Consider the following 21,582-nt stretch of genomic DNA (forward strand, 5'->3'; position numbering starts at 1 on the left):
CAGAAAAATAATTATTATTATACTGACCTAAATTCATTTTTTAATATTACTTTCTAAATCACGTTCTCATTTGTTCTCTCATTTTTTTCCCTTCCATCAACCCTTAGGTAAAGGGTTAAAGGTAAAGGCAGATGAAGTTCATCCTTATTTTATAAAAACCTGAAGAGGCTAAAAGAGAAAACATTGTATTGACTAAAACTCCAGTTTATAGATTCTCAGCCTCACGTCCTTTTCATAGGGCCTGATGACGTGTTTTTCTTGCAGGTTCATGGTAATAATAACAAGAGTTACCATTTATGAGCTTGCACCACATCAGGCATTTATATACATCATTTCTTTTAATCTCCCCTATTATTTGAGTGTTGGTGCTGTCTCTTTTTTTTTTTTTTTTTTTCTTGGCGGTACGCGGGCCTCTCACTGTTGTGGCCTCTCCCGCTGCGGAGCACAGGCTCTGGACGCGCAGGCTCAGCGGCCATGGCTCACGGGCCCAGCTGCTCCGTGGCATGTGGGATCTTCCCGGACCGGGGCACGAACCTATGTCCCCTGCATCGGCCGGCGGACTCCCAACCACTGCGCCATCAGGGAAGCCCGGTGCTGTCTCTTTTTAAACTGAGATCCAGAGAAGTTGTTACGCAGTGACGCCAGGACTCAAACCCAGATCTTTCTAACTCTTAAATTATGCCCTTCATTCTTCCACTGCCCTGCCCCTGTCTCTGACTAAAGTCGATTCTGGAACATTGTGTAGTTCAGTAGCCAGATATCACCTTCAGCCCAACCTGAGACAAGCTAAGCTGCCCCCTGAGAAAATAGTAGCTTTGGAAAGATGTAGACTAATGAAAGGAGACTCCCTTTGATAAATGGAACTGATCTGTTTAATGGTGATTTATATAAGCTAGAAAGAAATCATATACATGTGTGTTCAAGATTCCCATCTGCCCTGCTTCCTACATCTTATTGCACCTTTTAGGTTTCCTTAACAATAGCAGTTTTAACATTGCTTTTAATTAGATGAATTAAGAATGTTCTTTGATGTTATCACCCCCTCCCGCCCCCCTATCACCTTCAGTTCCCCATTGCAGTGAAGAGTGCTGTGATTTCCATGGTAACAGGACTACCAGTGGAGGTTGGCTCTCACTGGTTGGTCTGGTCAGAGGAAAGTTTGGGGCAGTCCTTCCTGGTGTGCTAGGCTCTGCATGGGGCTTTCCAGGGGGTTACCTTAAAAGTAATGAAGTGAGAAATGTTAAAGGCTGTGAGGAGAGCATAGTGAAGCTTCATGCAGAAGGGTCCAAGTATGCCCCTGGTATTTCCTGACAGTCCTTAGCCCTCACCTGAAGTAAGAGGGTCCCACCCTCCCCTGTGCTTCCCCAAGTTCTCAGATATATGTTAAGAGTCATCCCATTCCCAGTCCAACCATCTCGTTTCTTCCCTGTGGTTAACTTGCTTTAGGCTATAGGAGGGACTTTGTTCCCCTTGGATTTTGTTATTCTTGGTAACAGACTGTTTCTCCTCCCATTCTCTTTTCTTCCCTATTTTTTCCTCACCCAGAGAGTTTTCAACGTCCTTTATCCCATGCCTGCTGACCAGCGGAGACATGTCAGCATCAATTCTGCCCGGTGGCTGCCCGAGCCAGGGCTCGGCCTGGCCTATGGTACCAACAAAGGAGACCTGGTGATCTGCCGACCAGAGTGAGTGGCTCAAGGGGCTGGCAGGGTGGGGACTCAGGGGGTCATCCAGGCTGAGGACTGGAGTCATCAGCATTCACCTGTGGATCTGGCCAGTGAGGTGGGGTCTTTTTTTTTTTTTGAATTTTATTTATTTTTTTATACAGCAGGTTCTTATTAGTTATCCATTTTATATGTATTAGTGTATATATGTCAGTCCCAATGTCCCAATTCATCACACCACCACCACCACCACCCCCGCTGAGGTGGGGTCTTCTAGATGGGAAATTCGAATTCTGCTAGAGCCTGACTCGTTCTCGGCGTCACTCCTCAAAGTGTCCTTTTCACCTAGGGGATGGTAAGGTTAGCTCTCCATTCCAAAAATCTTCAAAAGACTGGTATAGTTATTAGGTGTTTTTAAATCTAAGGCAGTATTTTTTTTTCTTTGTTTTCCCTCGTTCTCTGGTTTCCTAGTGATAGTAAAGTTTCCCTGCAGGCAAAAGCATAGATATCAAAGATTCTTTTCTAAACCCTTTTTGAAAAATTCAACAGGTGGTCTCAGGTTTGTGTAAATGCCATAGACATTAACTTAAGAAACAAAATTGGAAATAGAATATTGTTAAAGCCCTAATTTGTCAAGCTACGGATCTCTGACAGCCTGGCTCTGTCTGTGTCCTGCCTGTTTTCCTTTCTGCTTGGGGTTCTGGCTCATAATAGTGAAGGCAGATTGAAAAGCTTAGTTTAGAATAAAAATGATAATTAACTGGTCTTGATTGAAGTAGGGGGTAGGAGGCAACAGGGAACCAAAGCATCTCTGTCTTAAGTCCTGATGACACCCGCTTCTCCCCTTCCTCTGGCTTTTTGGAGGAGAGAGGTCTGTTCAGGCATCCTTTCACTCAAGACCCTGGGAATCAGCCAGGTCTGTCATCAATTTCCAGACCCAGCCAGGTGGGGAGAGTGAAACTCTGTACTTCAATGCAGATCAGGCTGATTGCTGCGTGGGCTACTGCGGGGTTCCAGCCGACTAAATGCCACTTCTGCCTCCAGGCCATCCTAATGTTGTCCTTCACTTGGTGCAGAGTCTTCTCCAAGGGTAGCCTGCAGATCACAGAACACGCACGGTGTGGCTGGTCTGGTAGGATCTCTGGCTGCTGGGAGTGTCCATGTTGCCTTTTGATAGGGCCCTTGGTGATTTTTCCTAAAGTGTGTATTTGGGTCAGTTCTTGTGGCCTGGTAGGTGACTGGTGATTGAGCCCTTGTCAGCTGAGCTAGGTCGGTGGCCCAGGAGAAAGAAAACCTGGTTCTGATGACAGCTCTTTTATTCCACCTAGAATTTTCGGAGCCCCTTCCAAAGAGAAGCTGCTGTCTCAGCCTGACCTAGTCAAGCTGCTCTTAGAGCTGGGAGACTGCTTGATTCTGCCAGCTACACTCTCTTCAGACTCAGTGTCCACAGAGCCCCTTTCACTAGCTCCTGGTGCCTCTCCAGAACACAGCCTGCCTCTTTCATGACTGTGCCACTGTTAACCCAGGTGCTTTATCTGTCCATTTCTGCCCTCCCCGCAGCCTGTCCGTAGTCTCAGGATCGGTCTTCCCTGAACGATTTCTTTTTCCCCAAAGCACATTATCTTACCTCTTCCTCTTTTCTTAGAAATTCATAAGAGGACTCTAATAGGCATCTTTCCCGAAACTGGAAAAGAATTCTGGATTATAATTTCACTCTTACCAACACTGTAGTTACAGGCCTTTCTTCCCCTGTTTCTCCAAGACAGCCTTCCTTAGCATTGTTGTCTTGTCCCTGGCTCCAGCTACTAACCTTTGTCCCAACCAGACTCCCAGCCCCTTCTCTTGCAAAAGCGATCTGCTCTTACAGAGGCAGTGTCTCTGCTCCCAATTTGTCGTGGCCCCACAAGGCTTTTATGTCTACAACCCCAGCCTACATACTTGGTGTGAGTCACAGACATCTCAGCCAGACATGAAGCTGGCTTTGGCCTCTCTTTTCTCCCCATATGTCATCTTCAGCATCCACCGTCTCAGCAAGCTGGAGCCGTCTTGAGCTGCCTGGGGAATTCTCTTACCCACCAGCAACTCAAATCTCTTCCATGACAAGATAGCACTAATGGGCTTCCCTGGTGGCGCAGTGGTTGAGAGTCTGCCTGCCAATGCAGGGGACACGGGTTCGTGCCCCGCTCCGGGAAGATCCTACATGCCGCGGAGCGGCTGGGCCCGTGAGCCATGGCCACTGAGCCTGCGCATCCGGAGCCTGTGCTCTGCAATGAGAGAGGCCACAACAGTGAGAGGCCCGCATACCACAAAAAAAAAGAGAAAAAAGATAACACTAATGTTTGACACAGCGAACAGCACCGCATCACAGACCAAGTTGTGTTGGACTCAGAGCTAGTTGAGCCTGCCTTTTTGGTGTTGCTGTTTCTTCTGATTTCTTGGGTCGTGTGGGTAAATGCCCCATGCCTTAGGGCCAGTATTTAAGGGTACCATATAAAATTAAGATGGACATGACTTTGTCCCAAGTTGTCCAAAGCTTCTCCAGTTCTCAGTCACCTTCATTTCTGTACTTTAGGCAGGAAATACTATGAAAAATATTCAGGTAAGTAAGTTTAGACTCACCCGAGGTCTCCCAGCAGATCAGTGACAAAATGAGCCTTCCCAGTTTTCCGATCCAGAGCTCTTTTCTGTAGCTGATTTTTAACGTTTTTTCAATCAAAAACCCCTTTAGAATTCCGACGAAAGCAACATAGTCTCTTCCACAGAAGAATATACCGCAAGAACACACAATTTTGTAACTCTTTTAAGACCTCAGGTGAAGAATATAGCTCTAGATCATGTTGAGGCATTTAAGTGGGTCAGGTGATTGATGCAGTGGGAAATGAGAGAGGATAAGTGAGAACATGTACATCTTTTTTAACAGTCTCTGAGTGATCTCCGGCTTCGAACGAGGAGAACAAATAAATAGGGAAGTAGAAGCTCAGGGTTGTTGCCTGCTGCCTGGCCCTGCGTGATGCAGCTCCCTGGCACACCCATTCCCAAGGGCACATGAGCCAGCCAGCCAGCCAGCTGGGCCAAGATTACAGCCCTCCCTCCAAAACAGGTGGTTGTCTGCCTTTGTCTCAGGCACAGGCAGCTTTACCACATTTTGTGCTTTCAATCCTGTTCTTGATTTTTCCTCCATTGTCTTAGCCTTGGCACTCTCTCCAAGCACAAAGACAGAGGTAACAAGCTCCTTGGGCATCTCTTGAAGGTATTAAAACCCCACTTGATAGTAGAAAAAAGCCTAAGGAAACACTCCATCTCTCCAGGCACAGAAATTCTTAGGACAGGTGAGGAGACGGACCACTGGCCCTTCCACCCATATACAGAGCCATTTCAGTGGCTGATAGCCTGGTGTCCCCCCCGCTCCCAGCAGTGAGATGCTCCTTTCTCCTTTGCTCTGCTCTCTGACCCGCCACCCCTCCCAAGCTGCTCCTGTGCCTCTGGCTGTCCGCGAGCCCAGCCAGCCCCCCAACCAGTAACCAGGGTGGGTATGAAGTGCCAGATTGATATGAGGGGCTGCTTGCTCACTTCCGTCTCATAGATCAGCCCTACAAACGGCGGGGTGGGGAGGTGCTGGGAAGACCTCTGAGAGTCAGCTCAGAAGACAGAATTCAGAGACTCATGTCAGAAGAAAAGTAGGCTGGGGGGAATTCCCTGGCGGTCCAGAAGTTAGGACTCGGTGCTTTCACTGCCGAGGAGGGCAGTTCTGTGTGAGAGCGTTTTCACCACCGAGGAAGCCAGACTGGCTCTTAGCTGTGTTCAGGGAGCCCCAAGGGTCCCAGCTGTGAGGAGTCACTGAACCAAGCCCAGAAGCACAGCTCACAGAGGCTGTTGAAGGAAGCCAGGAAGGCTGACCCTGACTGGCCTTCTCATTCTTCTTCACCCCTCTGTGTGTTTGTCTAGCTTCCAGGAAGAACCTAGAGCAAACAGTGGTGACTCATTCATCCTCCCTAAGGTCCAAGGAGGAAGGAGAGGGTTGGGACTGTTCTTTAGCTTACAGATGGAAATAAGCAACACTGAATATTGAACACTTAGAGTTTCATTAGCCAGAGGAGGGTATCTTCAACTCTGTTCCTTGGTACAGTGCCTGGAATTTCAACCAAATCCATGAGCTTCTCGTAGTCAAGCTGGTCTGACCATAGAAGGTAGAACAAATCATGGCTGGAATTGGACCTCTTGGTGGGGAGTAGAGAGGATTGGGGTCGGGGGGGGGAGAATGGAATAGGATGTTGATAGCCTCCGTCACTCCTGTTCTGTTTGGCAGTTGATATCCTCAGTAAATGGCCAGAGTTCATAGCCTGGAGCTGATGGCGCATGCTGCCAGATGGAAAGTGTTGGAGGGACTCTTTGACCATCAGCGTCATGCTGGCAGTCGCAGCTCAGAGAGTGTGCCTTCAGGTGGCCTTTTCTCTGAGATGGGAAGGAAGGTGCCTGGTCACGCAATACATGGTTTGGTATAGGTTTGGTGTGAGCAGTTTGTTGTCACTAACCAGCCCTGGGTAGCAGGAATTACAGACAAAGGATTTGGCGGGGACCCACGTGGTATTGCCACCTGTCAATAAATCCTGACAAGTTTGTAAATCAGAGACTCCCTGGCAGCTGGCTTCACGTGGTGCCTCATGCAGCCAAGATTTGCTCATCAAAAATTGCAGTGGTGGCTTTGTTTTCTGGGGGCCTCTGCTTTTGTTTCTGGTCATTTGCCTCTTCCCTCACGTAAGGTCTTCTCTCACCTCTGCTCTCCAATGCCCTGTTGTTCTCAGACAACCCTCACAAAAATAGCTGAGTATCTGGTGACTCAGCTCCCTGTGGTCTCGAGGAGAAACAGCAGCTCGCTGAGATCCAGGAAACATGGCCCGCCACCTCCTGTGCGGCTGTGGGAGTGGCGGAGATTCGGGTTGAGGTGTCCCGGCTCAGGGTGCTGACCTCAGTCCTGGCCCCCGGGCTGACCGCAGGTGTTGTTACCCTGAACTTTAATTCTTTATTGATGTTCTTTCAGAGGGCTCGTCTGAAGATCACACCAAATCTGCCCTCTAAGAGGAGTTGGGAGGGGTTTAGTCCAGAACAGGGAGAGGAAGAGTACTTTTGTTTGGCTGTGGCTCTTTCCCACAGGTAAAGCCTAATCCCTAGAATCTTAGTGCCCCTCTAGTGATGGATTTGGGGTCCCAGTGCCTAGGCCCGTTTCCTTTCACCTGAGGTAGCACAGCCTCCTGACATGCAGTCGCTCACCGTGCAGGCCCCATCAGGCCCCTGCCCTATCCAATCCTCACATTTAGGAAGGAATCACCTTACGTCACCCCCCCACAACTCATCTTTTCCTGGCTAATCCTCACAACCCACTGACTTTCATTTGTTTGCTCTTTATTGAAGAAGTTCTGTCGTTAAAGGAAGGTGACCTCAGCCTCTAGGTTAAAAAGCTGGCTTCCGTTGGAGCTTTTCTTAGTCAGCTCAAGACGGGGTGGCTTAATCACCAGAAATTTATTTTCTACCATCTGGAAGCTAGAAGGCTGAGATCAGGTGCTGGCATGGTTGAGTTCTGGTGAGGACTCCTTTCCTGGCTTGCAGACAGCCACCTTCTCACTGTGTCCTCACATGATGGAGAAAGAGAATAAGATCTCTCTCTCTCCTTATAAGGCCAGAGTCCTTTTGGGTTAGGGTCCCAGTCTTATGACTTCATTTAACCTTAATTACCTTCTAAAGACCCTATCTCCAGATACAGTCACTTTGGGGGTAGGGTTTCAACATGTGAATTTGTGGGGGATTCAGTCTATAGCAGAGCTCTTCAAGCACATGTGCATGCCCTGTCCCTCTTAGGAGCAGAGCTAGCTTTTTTGAGTATCTCCTACAATCTCTACATAGACACTGGAGTTCTCATCAAAGGGCTCAAAGACAGCTGTTTCCCAACTCTTATCCCTCTTCCTTCACCACCGTCAGCAGCACCCCACCGTCAACCATGTGCTTGGTGCTAGGTAGCTGTCTTGCATTTTGGGACCCACCACTGGCAGCCAGGCTTGCTGCCTGAGGTGGCACATCAGTATAGAAAGATAAGAGGCCACTGCTTCCCTTCTGGCAGTTTTGCCTGCGTGAGGTTGGAAGAAACTGCTTGATACTCCATTGCAGGGAAAGAAGGAACCAGGAGAAGGTTGGCAGCCCAGAGAACTTGATGGCTAGAAGCTCTTCTCTCTGCTGTCAGCAGTCCAGCCCATTGCTGCTGCAGTTTTTCTCCTCCCTCCCCCAGGAGAAGTTTGTGAGCCCTCCCGGGTCATCTTCAGCTCTCCCAGTTGCTTGTCCAGCCTCTACGTGGCAGAGGAGCCTCTAGGGCCAAAATAGAAAGAGATGTGGGCCTCTCTGGCTCAGCAGGAGCTTTTTCCTGCTTAGACTTCTGAGCTCCAGGCAAAGTAAAAATGTAAAGGTGCCCTCATTTTCCTTTCTCCTGACCCCGTGGCTGTAGGGAAGACCCAATGGTGAGAGCCTGCACTCTCTGTTTCTGAGCACTAAGCACTCCCTTTAGACAGGGCTGTCCGTGGCACCTGGTATCTCCAGGGCCATCTTAGCTCCTTTCTCATATGTCTGAAGTACACGCAGAACTCACTGCCTGACTGGCATGGCTATTTTTTAGCTCTTCCTTAGCCCCAAAGAGGAGCCAGTTAGGCTCTGGGGGATGGAAGAGGCTAAAGCCACCACTCCAGGCTTTGGGGCTGTTGGAGATTTGTCTGGTCTGCTCTACATTGAGCATCCTGATGCAGGAATATCTTTGGTCCTGGCCTCAGCCCAGCCCCAGGAGAGGAAGGAGGGAATTGCAAGGAGTTCTGGCCGTTCCGTATCTAATGCCTTCCACCTTTTCTCCTTCCCAACTGATTTTCAGGGCCTTAAACTCTGGTGTTGAGTACTACTGGGACCAGCTGAATGAGACTGTCTTCACTGTTCACTCCAGCAGCCGAAGCAGTGAGAGGCCTGGGTGAGTTTGTGAAAGAGGAGGCCCGCCCTCCCTTCTGCAACCAGTGGGCTCTGGAGCAGTGCCCTCAGACTGTGCTCCAGGGCTCTGTAGCTGCCCGTCCTCAACCAGAGCAGCTCCTCTTTGATCTGCTTCATGCGTTGAGCTTTTGCATGTGATTTTGTTCGAGAAGAGTGTTTCATGGCTAAGAAAGAGAACAGAATCTCTGCCCTCAGAGCCTTGATTTAAGACAGGCTAGGACACCGTCTAGCCCTCTCATTCTGGCATGGTATCTGGGCGAGCTGCGGTGAGGAGAGAGGAGTGGACACTGGAGAGGGATGCCCTCCCTAGGAAATTGCTTGTGGGCAGTCTCCCACGTGACCCAGGCCTCAGGGTCCAAGCTGCCCAGAGCTGCAGCCCTGGGACAGACCCTCCCCAGGAGCCAGTGAGAGAGTAGGAACCTGGTACTGATCCTCTCATCACTTAATTCATTAACGAAGACTGGAACATTTTGAGAAAAAGTCCTGGGTCAATGATAAAGCCAAAGCAGTCACTGCTTCCTAGAGGGAGTACAGGGCACAGCCGGAGGAGTAATCCCCAGAAGCAGCTACAAATAGGAGTGGCTGGTGACTGTCTTGAAAGTCCTGGGCTCCCTCTGCTGCCGGCTTGAGCTGTCCTGAGGGTCAGTGCCTAGGAAATGCCCAAGGAAGGGGGCGTATAGCTTGGGGCCTGGGCCTTACTCATTGGCAGCTGGCGCTCCCTGCTTTTAAGGGTCTATTTTCAGAAGGCCCCGAAGGAGGATCCCAGAGCAGCCTCACAGGAGTCCTGGTGCTTTTCCTCCAAAGTGGAGATTCAGTGGCAGTTCCAAGAATTTAAACTGGAATCTTGTCAGCATATAGTTAGAAGGAAGGAAAAGCTAAAGAGAGAAAGGGCCCTCTTGGGCTGCTCACCCTTTTTCCCATGGAGCTCAGCTAGTGGCTTCCCGAATCTAAGGAAGCGTCTTTTAAGATCAGCCATCTCTACCTCCCCAGAAAGGCCCTCGTTGTTTGAGTGACTGGACCAGCTGGGTTTGCAAAACTGGACGGTTCTGCGCCTCCTTTCATTGTCCCGGGGTGTGGACTGATCTGGAGGAGAAAGGACACAGGCGAGTTCACCGCCATCGGGAGGCAGCCGCGGGAGCGGGCCTCTCAGCCTGCAGGCCCTGGTCCAGGCTGTGCCCTGGGGATTGGCATGGAGCACGCGGAGCTGTGTGTGGTGTGCTGTCCCCAGCCCTGCCCGACTCCGCTCTGCCTTTCTCTCCGTAGCACCAGCAGAGCCACATGGAGGACAGACAGAGACATGGGCCTGATGAATGCAATTGGGCTGCAGCCCCGGAACCCCACCACCTCAGTGACATCTCAGGGCACCCAGACTCTGGCCCTTCAGCTGCAGAATGCTGAAACACAGACAGAGAGGGAGATCCAGGAGCCGGGGACAGCAGCTTCAGGTCCTGGTGAAGGTAGGAGCCATGTAACACTAGAGGGGAAATGAGGCCGGGAGAGTGGCGTGGGGTGGGGGCTGGGACCATTCTCACCCCTCCCTGAGGCTCCCGGCCCCTCCACACGGACAGCTGGTGCAGGGCGAGCACCACTGCTGTCAGGGTGAGTGCCCCTCACATGGTGGTGCCTCCTCGGGCAGGAAGGTCATTCCCCTGATCTGGGTCACTGCTCCGGCAAGCCGAGCTGCTCTCACAGCTTTGCTCAGTCCCACCAAGGACCCTCATCTCCTTATCCTCTAAAACTTGGAGGACCCAGGGTGTTCTTCCAGAGAGAGAGCACAGAGAGTCATCTAGATAGAGAAGGCTCCCTGCTGTGAGCTCTCGTTCCAGAGACATGCACCCCAGGCCTCGGGCTTCCAGGACCACGCCACAGGGTAGCTTGTCTCCCCCTGCTGCCAGCCTGGCGGAGTCGGGACTGCCACAGGTGAGGCCCTCACACACCTGTGCTTCATGGCCATTTTGACTGCAGCCTGGCACGCAGTCAGCCCCTTCCTCTCACCTATTGCAGGTGTGACTCAGCCAGCTCCGCCCTGGCTCTGCGCTGGCCTCACACTGCTAAGAACCAATTAGCACTTCCCAGCGGTAGCGCTCGAACCCCTTTGGAGTGTGTTGGCAGCTGTGTTAAACAGGCTGTTCTCGCTCAGTCACTGTCCTTACCCCCTACCCCAGCCCCTGGCTGCTCCAGGCTCCAGACGAGGCAGCCTCCAAACAGACCCACATTTCCTAGGTCCGTGTTAAGCCATTTGCTCAAGAGAGACCATGAGAAGAGAGGACAGGTGTGCATCGGGCAAGGAGTAACTAATCTGCCTGTGTCACCTCCAGGGAACAGCTTTCCAAACTGCAGCCCCCCCAGCAGGGCACTGTCCCTGTCGCTGCCATGAACTGACACTTTTTACAGTTAAGTCCCTTCTTGGTCTGTGGCCCAGGCCACCTCCTACATCTGTTGGGTGGAAACCCCTTGGTGTAGAGGTAGCGGCTGCAGCAGCCCAACACAGCTCCGAGCCTCACTGAAGAGGAGAGAGCTGGAGCTCCTCCAGCCAACCCCAGGCGGAAGTCCTTGTCTGAGGCGGCCCCCCTGCCGCGATCTCGTGGCCGTTTACTGACTGTCTCCCGTGCATCAGCCGCTGGGGTTGCAAAGACAGATAGGCCTTGGTCCTTCCCCAAGGAACTGGACGTCTAGACAGGGAGGCAGGCACCCAGCAGGTAATTGCTTCACACGATAAGGACCTCGGGGCCACGGAGGAGGGGGGCCCAGCTCCCAACTGTGGGGCTCGGGGAAGGCTTCTGGAGGAGGTGACCCTGAGCTGAGTCTTCAAGGATAAGTAGGAAAATGTCAGGCCAAGTGGGATGGGGGCAGGGGGCAGGCATTCCTGGCGGAGGGGACAGCAGCTGCAAGGGCACCAAGTTCAAAAACATTACCATCTGCACCGAGGACCACTCACTAGTGGGCTCTTGTTCCTGGCCTGTCATCGCATGTTGAGACTGAGGCTGGATGAGCAGGAAGGGCAGATTACAGGGATCTGGGTCAGAAGTGAGGCCTTCAGCCTGAAAGTGAAGTGCAGCAGGGGCTCCCCACTGGAGGAGAAGAGCATCCACCGGTGTTTTCACCTCCCAAAGAAACCTCTGATATTTCTTGATTAGCATCAGCTTATTTCTGGCCTCCAGTCAATTATAAGTTCCTTTCTTCCTGTTTCAGGATGCGGATGATGGGCTGGCAGGAGGTTCTGTTTTCCAGTTTGAGACCAGAACCTGATTCTCTCCCAGTCTCTCCCTGCAAAGTAGAACGGGTGGTGGAGGGTGAGCCCTTCAGAGGCCAGAGGCACTCTTCAGCAGAGGCAGCAGTTGAATAGGCTGTTCTCTAGAACGGGAGCCTGGGCAGGGTGGTTCAGGATGGCTTGCTGCATCTGTCTGGCCTGGTGAACTTTGCCTGGAGCTCTGGACCTCCAGCTCTGAAAGGGACAGCATCATAGTCCCTTTCAGAAAACCCCACACCTAGAAAGAAGTATGGGGAGAAGATGTGTGGGGCATTGACCAGTGGGTGTGACTGGCCAGGCTTGTCCCTCCTGGGGCCAGGAGCGTTGTTCTGAGGTGCTTACCCCACTGACCACTGTCCACTACTGCCGCTCTGGTAGGGGGACCAGGAATCAAGAGTCTTCTTGGGCTCAGACTTCCTTCCTGGTCCGCTTTCCCCATCTAGCAGGCAGACACAGCAGCTACACACACACACACACAGACACACACACACACAGACACACACACAGACACACAGACACACACACACACACACACACACACACACACACACACACACACACACACACACACACACACACACACACACACACACACACACACACACACACACACACACACACACACACACACACACACACACACCTACCTGCCTTCTGTCTCCCAGTTGACAAAACTACTAAACGAAACCGCTCATCAAGTTGGTTAACTCTTCTGGGCTTAGCTAGAAGGTGGGGGGCTGGTTGGGGGGTACCCCCTCTGCACCCCTCCACACACCAGGGCCCAGTCTATTAGTCTGGGCAGCCAGCTCCACTTGTGGTATTTACCATTCTGTGGCCTGCCCCTCCCCTGGCCCTTTCCCACTGGTTAGCACTGAAGGGTCCCAGGCTACTCATTTTCATGTTCTATGAGAATTTTATTAAAATCTATTCAGTTCTGTCTAGGACTTCCCGGAAGAGCCCTCCACAGGGGGAGTTTGCAGGTGTTGGCTTTTTTACTTGTCCAGCTTTAAAGCTTCCCTACCCTGTCACTCAGAAAGGGAGGGGAGGCATTCCCTGGGCTCACTGTTTGCTCCCAGCTCTGATACAGTGCCTGCCTGGCACACAGTGGGTGCTCAAGAAGTGTGTGGAATGAATGAATTGAGCAGAGGCAAGGCCCTGCCTCCGAGCTTGGCTGTGCTGCACTATTTGGGGAGCCCATGGCTCTGCCTCTGACCACTGAGAACGGTTGCTTGGACCTTTTTGTTGTCTGGTGAAGATGACAGACCAGCTGGGCCAGGGAAGAGCAAATGTGAAAAGGGAAGGAAAGGGTGCCCCCTGAGGTCAGGAAGGGCAGCTCCTCCTCTGATGCAATCTGGCTTCCCTCTTCTGGGCAGTGAAACCCCCAGAACTGGGCATTATGGGAAGTTACTGATCCCATTCTGGCCTCTGTATCCAGAACGTACCTTAGAACTTGCCAAGGAAATGATCTCATGTCAACACTAAATCAGTTTACCATTTTTCAGAGACAAAAAGAAATGCTTTTGCTACAGGGAAGGAGACAGCAGAATTAACCCCTGTGGCCGCCACTGCTCCTGGAGCTAATAGCTTGGATCCCTAGCCATGGCTGCCACTTCTCTCAGGCCCCAGTGTGTTTTTCTCTTGAAGAATGTGCTGGCTGCCTACCTTGGCTCGCAGCCTTGACTTAGAGCTCCCAAGAGACAAGCACAGCTCACAGCTCTCTAGGCTGAAGCTACCTACACCCAGCCCTGAGGAAATCGTTTGTGTATACATTTTAAACTCTTCTATCCCATCTTTTGTGAGTACTTACTTTATGTCTAGTATTGTATTAGGCACCATGAATCCACAGGTATTGCAAAGGGAATCTGATTCAGAGATGAAGCCATGTCTCTACCCTCAAAAATAAGTCCAGAAAGGAAACAGACATATAACTGTGTCCCCATAGCAAAAGGGTAACATGTGACCGGTTTTCAGAAGCCACCTTAAGTCTGGAACGCCTGTAGGCAGCCTGGGAGCCCTTTATTCACCCACACATTCGACAGGTAGATGCCAAGTGCAAGCCCAAAGATGAATAAAACTTAGTCCAAGACCATCAGGAACTTAGAGCCCAGAGGGAGAGGACTCTGACGCAGAGAAGTGTGGGTCACTGTGGGGCCCAGAACAGGAGCAGCCACTCCCAGGTGGGGACCTTGGAAGGCAGGGTGAGGGAGGTGGTACTTGTGCTGGCCCTTGTAAACAAGTGGACTTCGGATGTGGGGAAATGGGCAGGTGCGTGGCAGGTAGAACACCCACAGTGTGTGCAGGCAGGGGCGCTGGGCACACAGCAGCGCTGAGTCTCTGGGTTCAGGAAGGGGGATGGTCAGGGAAACAGCTAGGACCTGACCAGAGAGGGCCTTTAAATGTCACGGTGAGAACCTTAACTACTTGAGGACTCTTGGAGCTGCTGGGTTTTGAACCGAGTATGGACTTAACCAGAACTCAGTGGATCAGAGCTGAATTAGAATGGTAATAGCAGCAGCATGGAGGCTGGGTGGAAAGGGGAGAGAGAAGCAAGAAGACCATTTAGGAAAGACAGCCACAGTTGCGGTGAGAGGTGGCCAGGCCTGGAGCCACTGGCACAGTGAGAAAGGACAGGAGGTCCCAGACCCGAGTGCCAGCAGCAGGGCAGGGCCTAGCTGTGACAGCTCCCCTAGGGCCCCAAGGCAGACCTGCCCCGCCCCTCAAAGTGATCTACAGGAAAAGAGCTGATAGTTCACCGGGCACAGAGCCCAGCCCACTGAGCTCCAATGCCAGCAGGCCGTGGGCCAGCCTACTGCATACCCCAGGCCGGGCTGGGGAGGCCCTCAGTGCATAGCGTTCTTGGAAAACTGTGGCAGTGGCAGCACAGGGAGGTCCCCATGGGCCCTCTCCAGGTAGCCCTTTTGGCTAACAGGGTAGAAGCTGTGCTGGCACCAAAGCCCTAGGTTGACCTTTCCTCTTACCCCTACCCACTGCTGAACAGCTTTTCCCTTGAGAGAAGTACTCTGAGAGCCCTTCAGGTTCTCTTTCCTTCTGCCCTGGGAGTTGGCACTGAGCTGTCTGAGGGGGAAGCACGTAAGGGCAGCTTGCCTTGAGGGGTTGGAGGTGGGAGGGTAGAATTTACTAGAAAATCTGGAGAAAAGCAAGCTGGACATAAGTGAGAGCCCAGGCGGAGTCCCTACTCAGTGCTGGGGGGGAACTGTCTCACTGAGACCCAGAGGAAGAACTACCAGCACATACCTGCCAAGCACTTGCAAGGAGGGAAGAGATCTAACGGGACTTCGATGCAGCTAAGCTGCAGAACTGGCTGCCTGGAAATCCAGCTCTGACAAGGTGAGTAGAGAGAAGGCACTGGACAGTGTGGGAGCAAAGAAAGTCTTGCAAAGATAGCTGTTGACAACAAGTACCCCCCCAAAAATTCAAACCTCACCATCAAAGCTGCCCAGACTGCAGAATCCCAAAGTGGCCAACAGGTAGCCAAAGGAAACAAATCCGTACATAGTTTGGTAGAGCAGCCCTGGCAGCCTGGGAGCCTTGATCATAGTTGCCCACAGGCTTGGACTGCATGTCTGCCCAGTGGCGGCTGAACACAGGCTGGAGGAAGGTCCCTCAGGGTGGGGCTCTTCCTGCAGAGTCCAGGTTATTCACAACAGCCACCATTGACTGAGCACCCGCTGTGTGTCAGGTGTGTAACAGGCATTATCTCATTCCCTCTACCCGGCACCTTGCAGGTTGGATGTTTCATCCCTCTTTTGCAAGTCAGAAAATTGAGGGGTACTTCCCTGGTGGTCCAGTGGTGAAGAATCCGCCTTCCATTGCAGGGAGACACGGGTTCAATCCCTGGTCGGAGAACTGAGATCCCACATGCCATGGGGCAACTAAGCCCTGATGCCACAACTACTGAGCTCGCGTGCCTCAACAAGAGAGCCCGCGTGCCTCAACAAGAAAGCCCGCGCGCCACAACTACAGAGCCCACATGACCTGGAGCCTGCACGCCACAGCTAGAGAGAGAAAACCCGCATGCCACAACTGCAGAGAAGCCCATGCACCACAGCTAGAGGAGCCTGCACACCGCAATGAAAGATCCCGCGTGCCTCAACGAAGATCCTGCGTGCTTCAGCTAAGACCTGACGCAGCCAAAAGAAAGATAAAGAAAAGAAAACAGGAATGTGGGTGTCAAGGGACTTATCCTAGGTCACACAGCTAGTGAGTGGCAGAACTAAGGTCTGAGCCAAAGCCTTGTCTGCTCACAGACAAGGGAATACTCAGGCTTTGGGGGAAAGAGCAGAACCTTCTCTCTTCCTCCCTAGAGGTGCAGACTGAAGCCTCAGGCTGGGGCAGTTGGCTGCCTCTAGCGAAAAAGGAGGGTATCAGGCATCCAGCCCCGGGAGAACAGTATGTGGGAAATAACTTGGGAAAGTTGGTGAGTAAAGTGGGACAAGAGGAGAAGACAGAATGCCTTCTAGAGAACAGTTAAAAATCGTCTTCCTCGTGTGCTTTTAGGAAGTGACATAAACAGAACAATGAAGAGAGAGCACAGCTTTGAAACGGAGCAGAGCAGACCATTTGCCTTCTAGCCACACCCCGTACAGTGCCCTCGCTTTCCAAAGACCAGGCAGTGCCCCCTGTTCCAGGGCCAGGTCTGCCAGGTTACCCAAGACAGGGAGGAGCAGACACAGCCAGCTGTCTGGGTTGCCTGCATTAGCTGCATGACCAGTCTGCCTGTGGTATCCAGAGGGTTAAAACCAGACTCCCAGCTTCTGGTCCAGCCCTGCCTCTTAACCAGCTGAGCAGCCTCGGCCACCTAGGCCTCAGTTTCACCACCTGTAAAACAGAAGTACGAATTACGATTGTTTGGGGAGTCTTATCTAGTTTTCAAGTCCCTGACTTATTCTTTTTTTTTTTTTAATATCTTTATTGCAGTATAATTGCTTTACAATGCTGTGTTAGTTTCTGCTGTTCAACAAAGTGAATCAGCTATATGTATACATACATCCCCATATCCCCTCCCTCTTGAGCCTCCCTCCCACCCTCCCTATCCCACCCCTCTAGGTCATCACAAAGCATCGAGCTGATCTCCCTGTGCTATGTAGCAGCTTCCCACTAGCTATTTTACATTTGGTAGTGTATATATGTCCATGCCACTCTCTCACTTCGTCCCAGCTTACCCTTCCCCCGCCCATGTCCTCAAGTCTGGTCTCTACATCTGCATCTTTATTCCTGCCCTGCCACTAGGTTCATCAGTACCATTTTTTTAGAGTCCATATACGTGCTTTAGCATACAGTATTTGTTTTTCTCTTTCTGGCTTCACTCTGTATGACAGACTCTAGGTCCATCCACCTCATTACAAAGAACTCAGTTTCGTTCCTTTTTATGGCTGAGTAATATTCCATTGTATACATGTGCCACATGTTCTTTATCCATTCGTCTGTCGCCTGACTGATTCTTGAAGTGAGGGATTGGCCCTCTTCTTGTTTCTGCTTTTAGCTAGAATCCCCCAGTTACTACTAGCGGTGGCCTGCCTGACTCAGAGGCCCAGGCCAGCAGTTAATTCCCTCCCTTCTGCTTTGTGCCTTCCAGGTGAGGGCTCGGAGTACGGTGCCAGCGGGGAAGACGCTCTCAGCAGGATCCAGCGGCTGATGGCGGAAGGGGGCATGACAGCCGTGGTGCAGCGGGAGCAGAGCACCACCATGGCCTCCATGGGTGGTTTTGGCAACAACATCATCGTCAGCCACCGTATTCACCGCAGCTCCCAGACGGGCACCGAGCCTGGGGTCGCGCGCGCCCCCTCGCCCCAGCCCTCCACCTCTCGGGGACTGCTCCCAGAAGCTGGGCAGCTGGCAGAGCGAGGCCTGAGCCCCCGGACAGCCTCCTGGGACCGGCCTGGTACCCCTGCACGGGACCCACCCCAGGCAGCCCTGCCCACCTCCTCCCCCGTCCCCCTTCCCAGCACTGAGGGACCAGCCCTGCACTGCGACCTCACCAATAACAACCACCTTCCCGATGGTGGGGGCAGCAGCCTGGAGGAGGCTGCGGGCCCCAGTGGGGAGCCACGGAACAGGTAGAGACGTGTGTGCACTGGTGCCTCCCCTCGAACCGCTGAGCAGAAACCGGACCTCACAGCTGACTGGGAACTGTATGCGCAGAAGAGCCGCGGGCTGCGGAAACAGGAAACAGGAGCAAGAGGGTGGGGGGTTGAGAGGGAGTCCGAGTCAGCCAGCGTGAGGCAGTCAAAGGGGCAAGGCTTGCCTCCGGGGACTAGAACCTTCTAGGATCTGGAGCCCAGGGGAGCCACAGGCTGCTGCGCTCAGTGTGAATGGAGGTGGAAATGGGTATCCCTGCCATGAACCCCCCTTTCTCCTGGAAACAAGGCTCAAGGGACTCAGCCCTGGGCAGAGAGCCCTCAGAAGGGTGAATAGTCTTCCAGATCTGGGCCAAACCATCCTGGACGGTGGCCAGTGGGCCAGCTTCTCCCTGTTCACCTGTTGTGCAGGCAGAGCCACTAGGAGCCCTAGTGCAGGAGGAGCGGCCTGGCTCCCAGAAATCAGCTCCATTTCTGAGCCTTCCAGAGCTTCAAGCTTCTCTTGATCATCTTACCCCACAGAGACCACAGTCAGGGGTCAGGCCAGGCCTCCAGATTCCTGAGGACAGGGACTTCCTGCACTTACTGTTGGGGAACAACCATGGAGTGAATGGGGCAGCCTGCTTGCCTGAGACAGGATGGGGTCAAGGGATGGTGGGCAGGTCCTCGCTCAGGAGTGGGGGGTGTAGGCTGGCCAGCCCCCAGCGCTTGTCCACCAAGCTCCTCCTTCCCCACCACCCCCTAAGGCCCTCAGAGCAGCACCTGTGGGTGTCAGTATTAGCTGAGCCTAGGCCAAAGCCAGCCCAAGGCTGGGGGAGGGGATGAGACTCCAGGTCAGAATGTGAGGTCTTGGTCTGTGATTTAAGGTGTTGCATGTGGAATCTTGAACTGTACATGTAGTTTCTAGTGGAGAAATCGAGGCTCTGATTATTTTGTTTTTAGTATGAAAATGTGATTTCTGTTCGTAACTCATCATAGAAACATTGTGGTGGGAGGAGAGGGGATAGTCTGACTGCTAATGAGGGAAACACCAAAGATCTACATCATTAAAATGATGACATGCCCCTCACCAGTCTCCTCTCTGTTTGTTTCCATGGGGGTTGCGGGGGTGGGGTAGTGTTGGGGGGCTGGGAGAGGACACTGAACTGAGCCGCCCTGGTTCTCCCAGGCACTGTTTCTGGTACTGCTGTCCTCCTAGGTGGGGAGCCCCGTGATGCCCCAGCAGAAGCCACTCAGGTAAGGGCTGCCACCTCTGCTTCATGCTGCGTCTGTGTGCCTTCACCTCCTGCTTCCCAGGGGCCTGCGAAGGACTGGAGCAACCTTCACAGTGACAGGTGGGTAGGTAGGAATGATCTAAGGTTGCTCGTCGTGATTGCTTCCTACCCAGGATGATGGGCCTGGAGTGAAGATGTAACTGGCCAGAAAGCTAGCTCCCCTGCAGTCCTGGGAAAGCACCCATAATGGGTGTCTGGGTGAGCCAGCAGGGAGCTTGGCCTTATCTACAGGCATCCCCCAAAGATGCCATTTGCTGGCTGCTCAGGTTTCCCTTTACTTTGTGTCAGTACAGCGCTGAGGGGTGTGCTGTGGTCATGGGCCTTGGACACTTAGTTTTAAGTCAGTTAGAAAGCGGAAGAAGGATGTTTGACCCTGCTCTCACAGAGGCATACAGGGAAATCAGAGCCACCGCAGGACTTTTTGCCAGCAACAAGTACTTCTTGAGTAACTTTTGTGTGCTCAACTCTGTCCCAGACACTATGGGGCATACAGAAGTATAGGTTCTGCCCCAGCAGAGGCAAAACCAAAAGATAAATGGGCAAGCAAATAATACAAAACACTGTTAAGAGTTATATGGTGAGGAACACTAGAATTTTTTGGAAAACTATTATATTACAGCACACTCTGGACTAAGACACATCAGCTGTGAGACCTTGGGCAGGCCACTTGCCTTTTCTCTTGCTTCATTTTCTCCCTCTAGGAGGCAGGGCTTTTACTCTGCAACCTCTTAAAGTTAATTCCAGCTCTGTAAGACAAGGCCTCCTTGAAGAGGTGAGGTTTGAGCTACGCATTAAAGGATGAAAAGAGAAGGGCGCCCACTGCAATGCGTGACCTCCACCCACATACTGCCCACAGTGGGAGGAAGAATTACATGGTCCATGATTGGGGACTATGTTGAATGTAAAGCGTGTGCCAAGGATTCAGTGTTTATTATCTCTCAGTCCTTAGCACAAAACGCCTCTGAGGTGGGTACTGGTACACCCAGATCACACAACTAAATGGTGGAGCCAGGGTTTGAACCCAGATGGGACCCTGATGTATTCTGTTACTTTGAAAAAGGGGGTATGAGGAGGCTTTGTGGATGAAGTGACCCAAATTCAGTCCTGCCTGGCCTCGCCTCTGTCCTTACTGGCCAAGGATGAACCCAGCCCCTGCCTGTTGGAGGCCCCTGTCAACACATTCCGTCCCCATACCAACCTCTTTCCTTAGAAAGCCCTTGCTGTGTGGGTAGAGCCTCCCCAGTAGGGCCTTCATGGGCCCCCTTGCATATCATGATGAGGTTATGGGGCCAGCGGGGCAGAGCTCAGCAATCCCCTTGGAGATGAGGAAATAGGTTCAGAGCAGTTCTGTGGACCCAAGATGTCTATGGACCCAGTTGGATCAAAGAGAGTACAGACTAAACCAGGTCCCCTGGTTCCTGTCTCAGCTCTCCACGTTCTGGGATTGGGGGAGGCCAAATGCCCTACACCATAGTAGGGATTTTGGAGAAACTGGAACAGGTTTGCCTGACAGCTTCTGGAAGAATTCAAGGCAGTGGTTGGAGACATTTCTAGTGATAAGTTTCTGTGGCCTCCAGTGGCCTTGCTTGTTTCCCCATCTTACAGTTATAAGTGTCTGGCCTTCTCCCAGCCTGTGTGCGTGTGCGCACACACACTTTCACCCTCCTAGGAGGACCACCCCTCTCCTGGACCCTAGGAGGGATATGAAAAAGGGAAACCAGTGAGTACAGTCTGTCATCTAATTGTCATATGAACCAACCAAGCCTGTTTCCTCATCTGTGAAGTGCGAGCAAAAACAATAGGGCTTTTTCATCCTTTGGTTATGAGAATCATGGGAGCCCAGATCGTTCATGTAAAGGACCATGGCTTCTCACTGCAGCCGACTGCCAACTCCAGCCGTCGCCTTGGGGAGCGTTAGGACCCGACCTCTGCCTCATTGTTCAGCACAGAAGGCTCCACACCAAGAGCCCCAAAGGGCTGCCTCTTGCCTGAGTTCCCGCCCCTTCTCTGGCAGCTCCTGCTGCCTCCTGCACTGGTGCGGCCTCCACCTCCCCCGCACACACAGCCCCCCGCCCAACCCTTGGGGGAGGGTGGAGGAGGGGCGGGACTTGAGTTGATTTTCCAAGAGAAGAACCCATCCGTCTTAAGGTTAATTGGGTGTTTGCGCTCAGACAGTTTGGGGTGACAGGCCCGGGCGTTGTGGGAGCGAGTCGGACCTTGACCGGCCCGAGGAAGGGCCGTCTCAGAGGGAGGCAGAAACGCTGGAGCCTGGGCAGGCGGAG

General features: G+C 52.4%; 1 protein-coding gene across 17 annotated transcripts in view; it reads left to right on the forward strand.

Annotated features, from left to right (window-relative positions):
* AMBRA1 (autophagy and beclin 1 regulator 1) overlaps positions 1 to 19,095 on the forward strand; it is a 175,915-nt gene extending 156,820 nt beyond the window's left edge. For 15 of the 17 annotated variants that reach the window (XM_067749193.1, XM_067749194.1, XM_067749195.1 and 12 more), the window contains 4 exons: positions 1,546 to 1,685; positions 8,569 to 8,661; positions 9,942 to 10,135; positions 17,525 to 19,095. In XM_067749193.1, the coding sequence (XP_067605294.1) occupies positions 1,546 to 1,685; positions 8,569 to 8,661; positions 9,942 to 10,135; positions 17,525 to 18,009 (912 nt within the window). In that variant the 3' untranslated portion in view covers positions 18,010 to 19,095. Of the gene's footprint in view, positions 1 to 1,545; positions 1,686 to 8,568; positions 8,662 to 9,668; positions 9,912 to 9,941; positions 10,136 to 15,764; positions 16,113 to 17,524 lie in introns of those variants that run through there. The other 2 variants (XR_010946047.1, XM_067749209.1) reach the window with 2 other exon arrangements.
* The last annotated feature ends 2,487 nt before the right edge of the window (positions 19,096 to 21,582 follow it).

Source organism: Pseudorca crassidens, chromosome 9 (assembly GCF_039906515.1).
Source record: "Pseudorca crassidens isolate mPseCra1 chromosome 9, mPseCra1.hap1, whole genome shotgun sequence".
NCBI lineage: Eukaryota > Metazoa > Chordata > Mammalia > Artiodactyla > Delphinidae > Pseudorca > Pseudorca crassidens.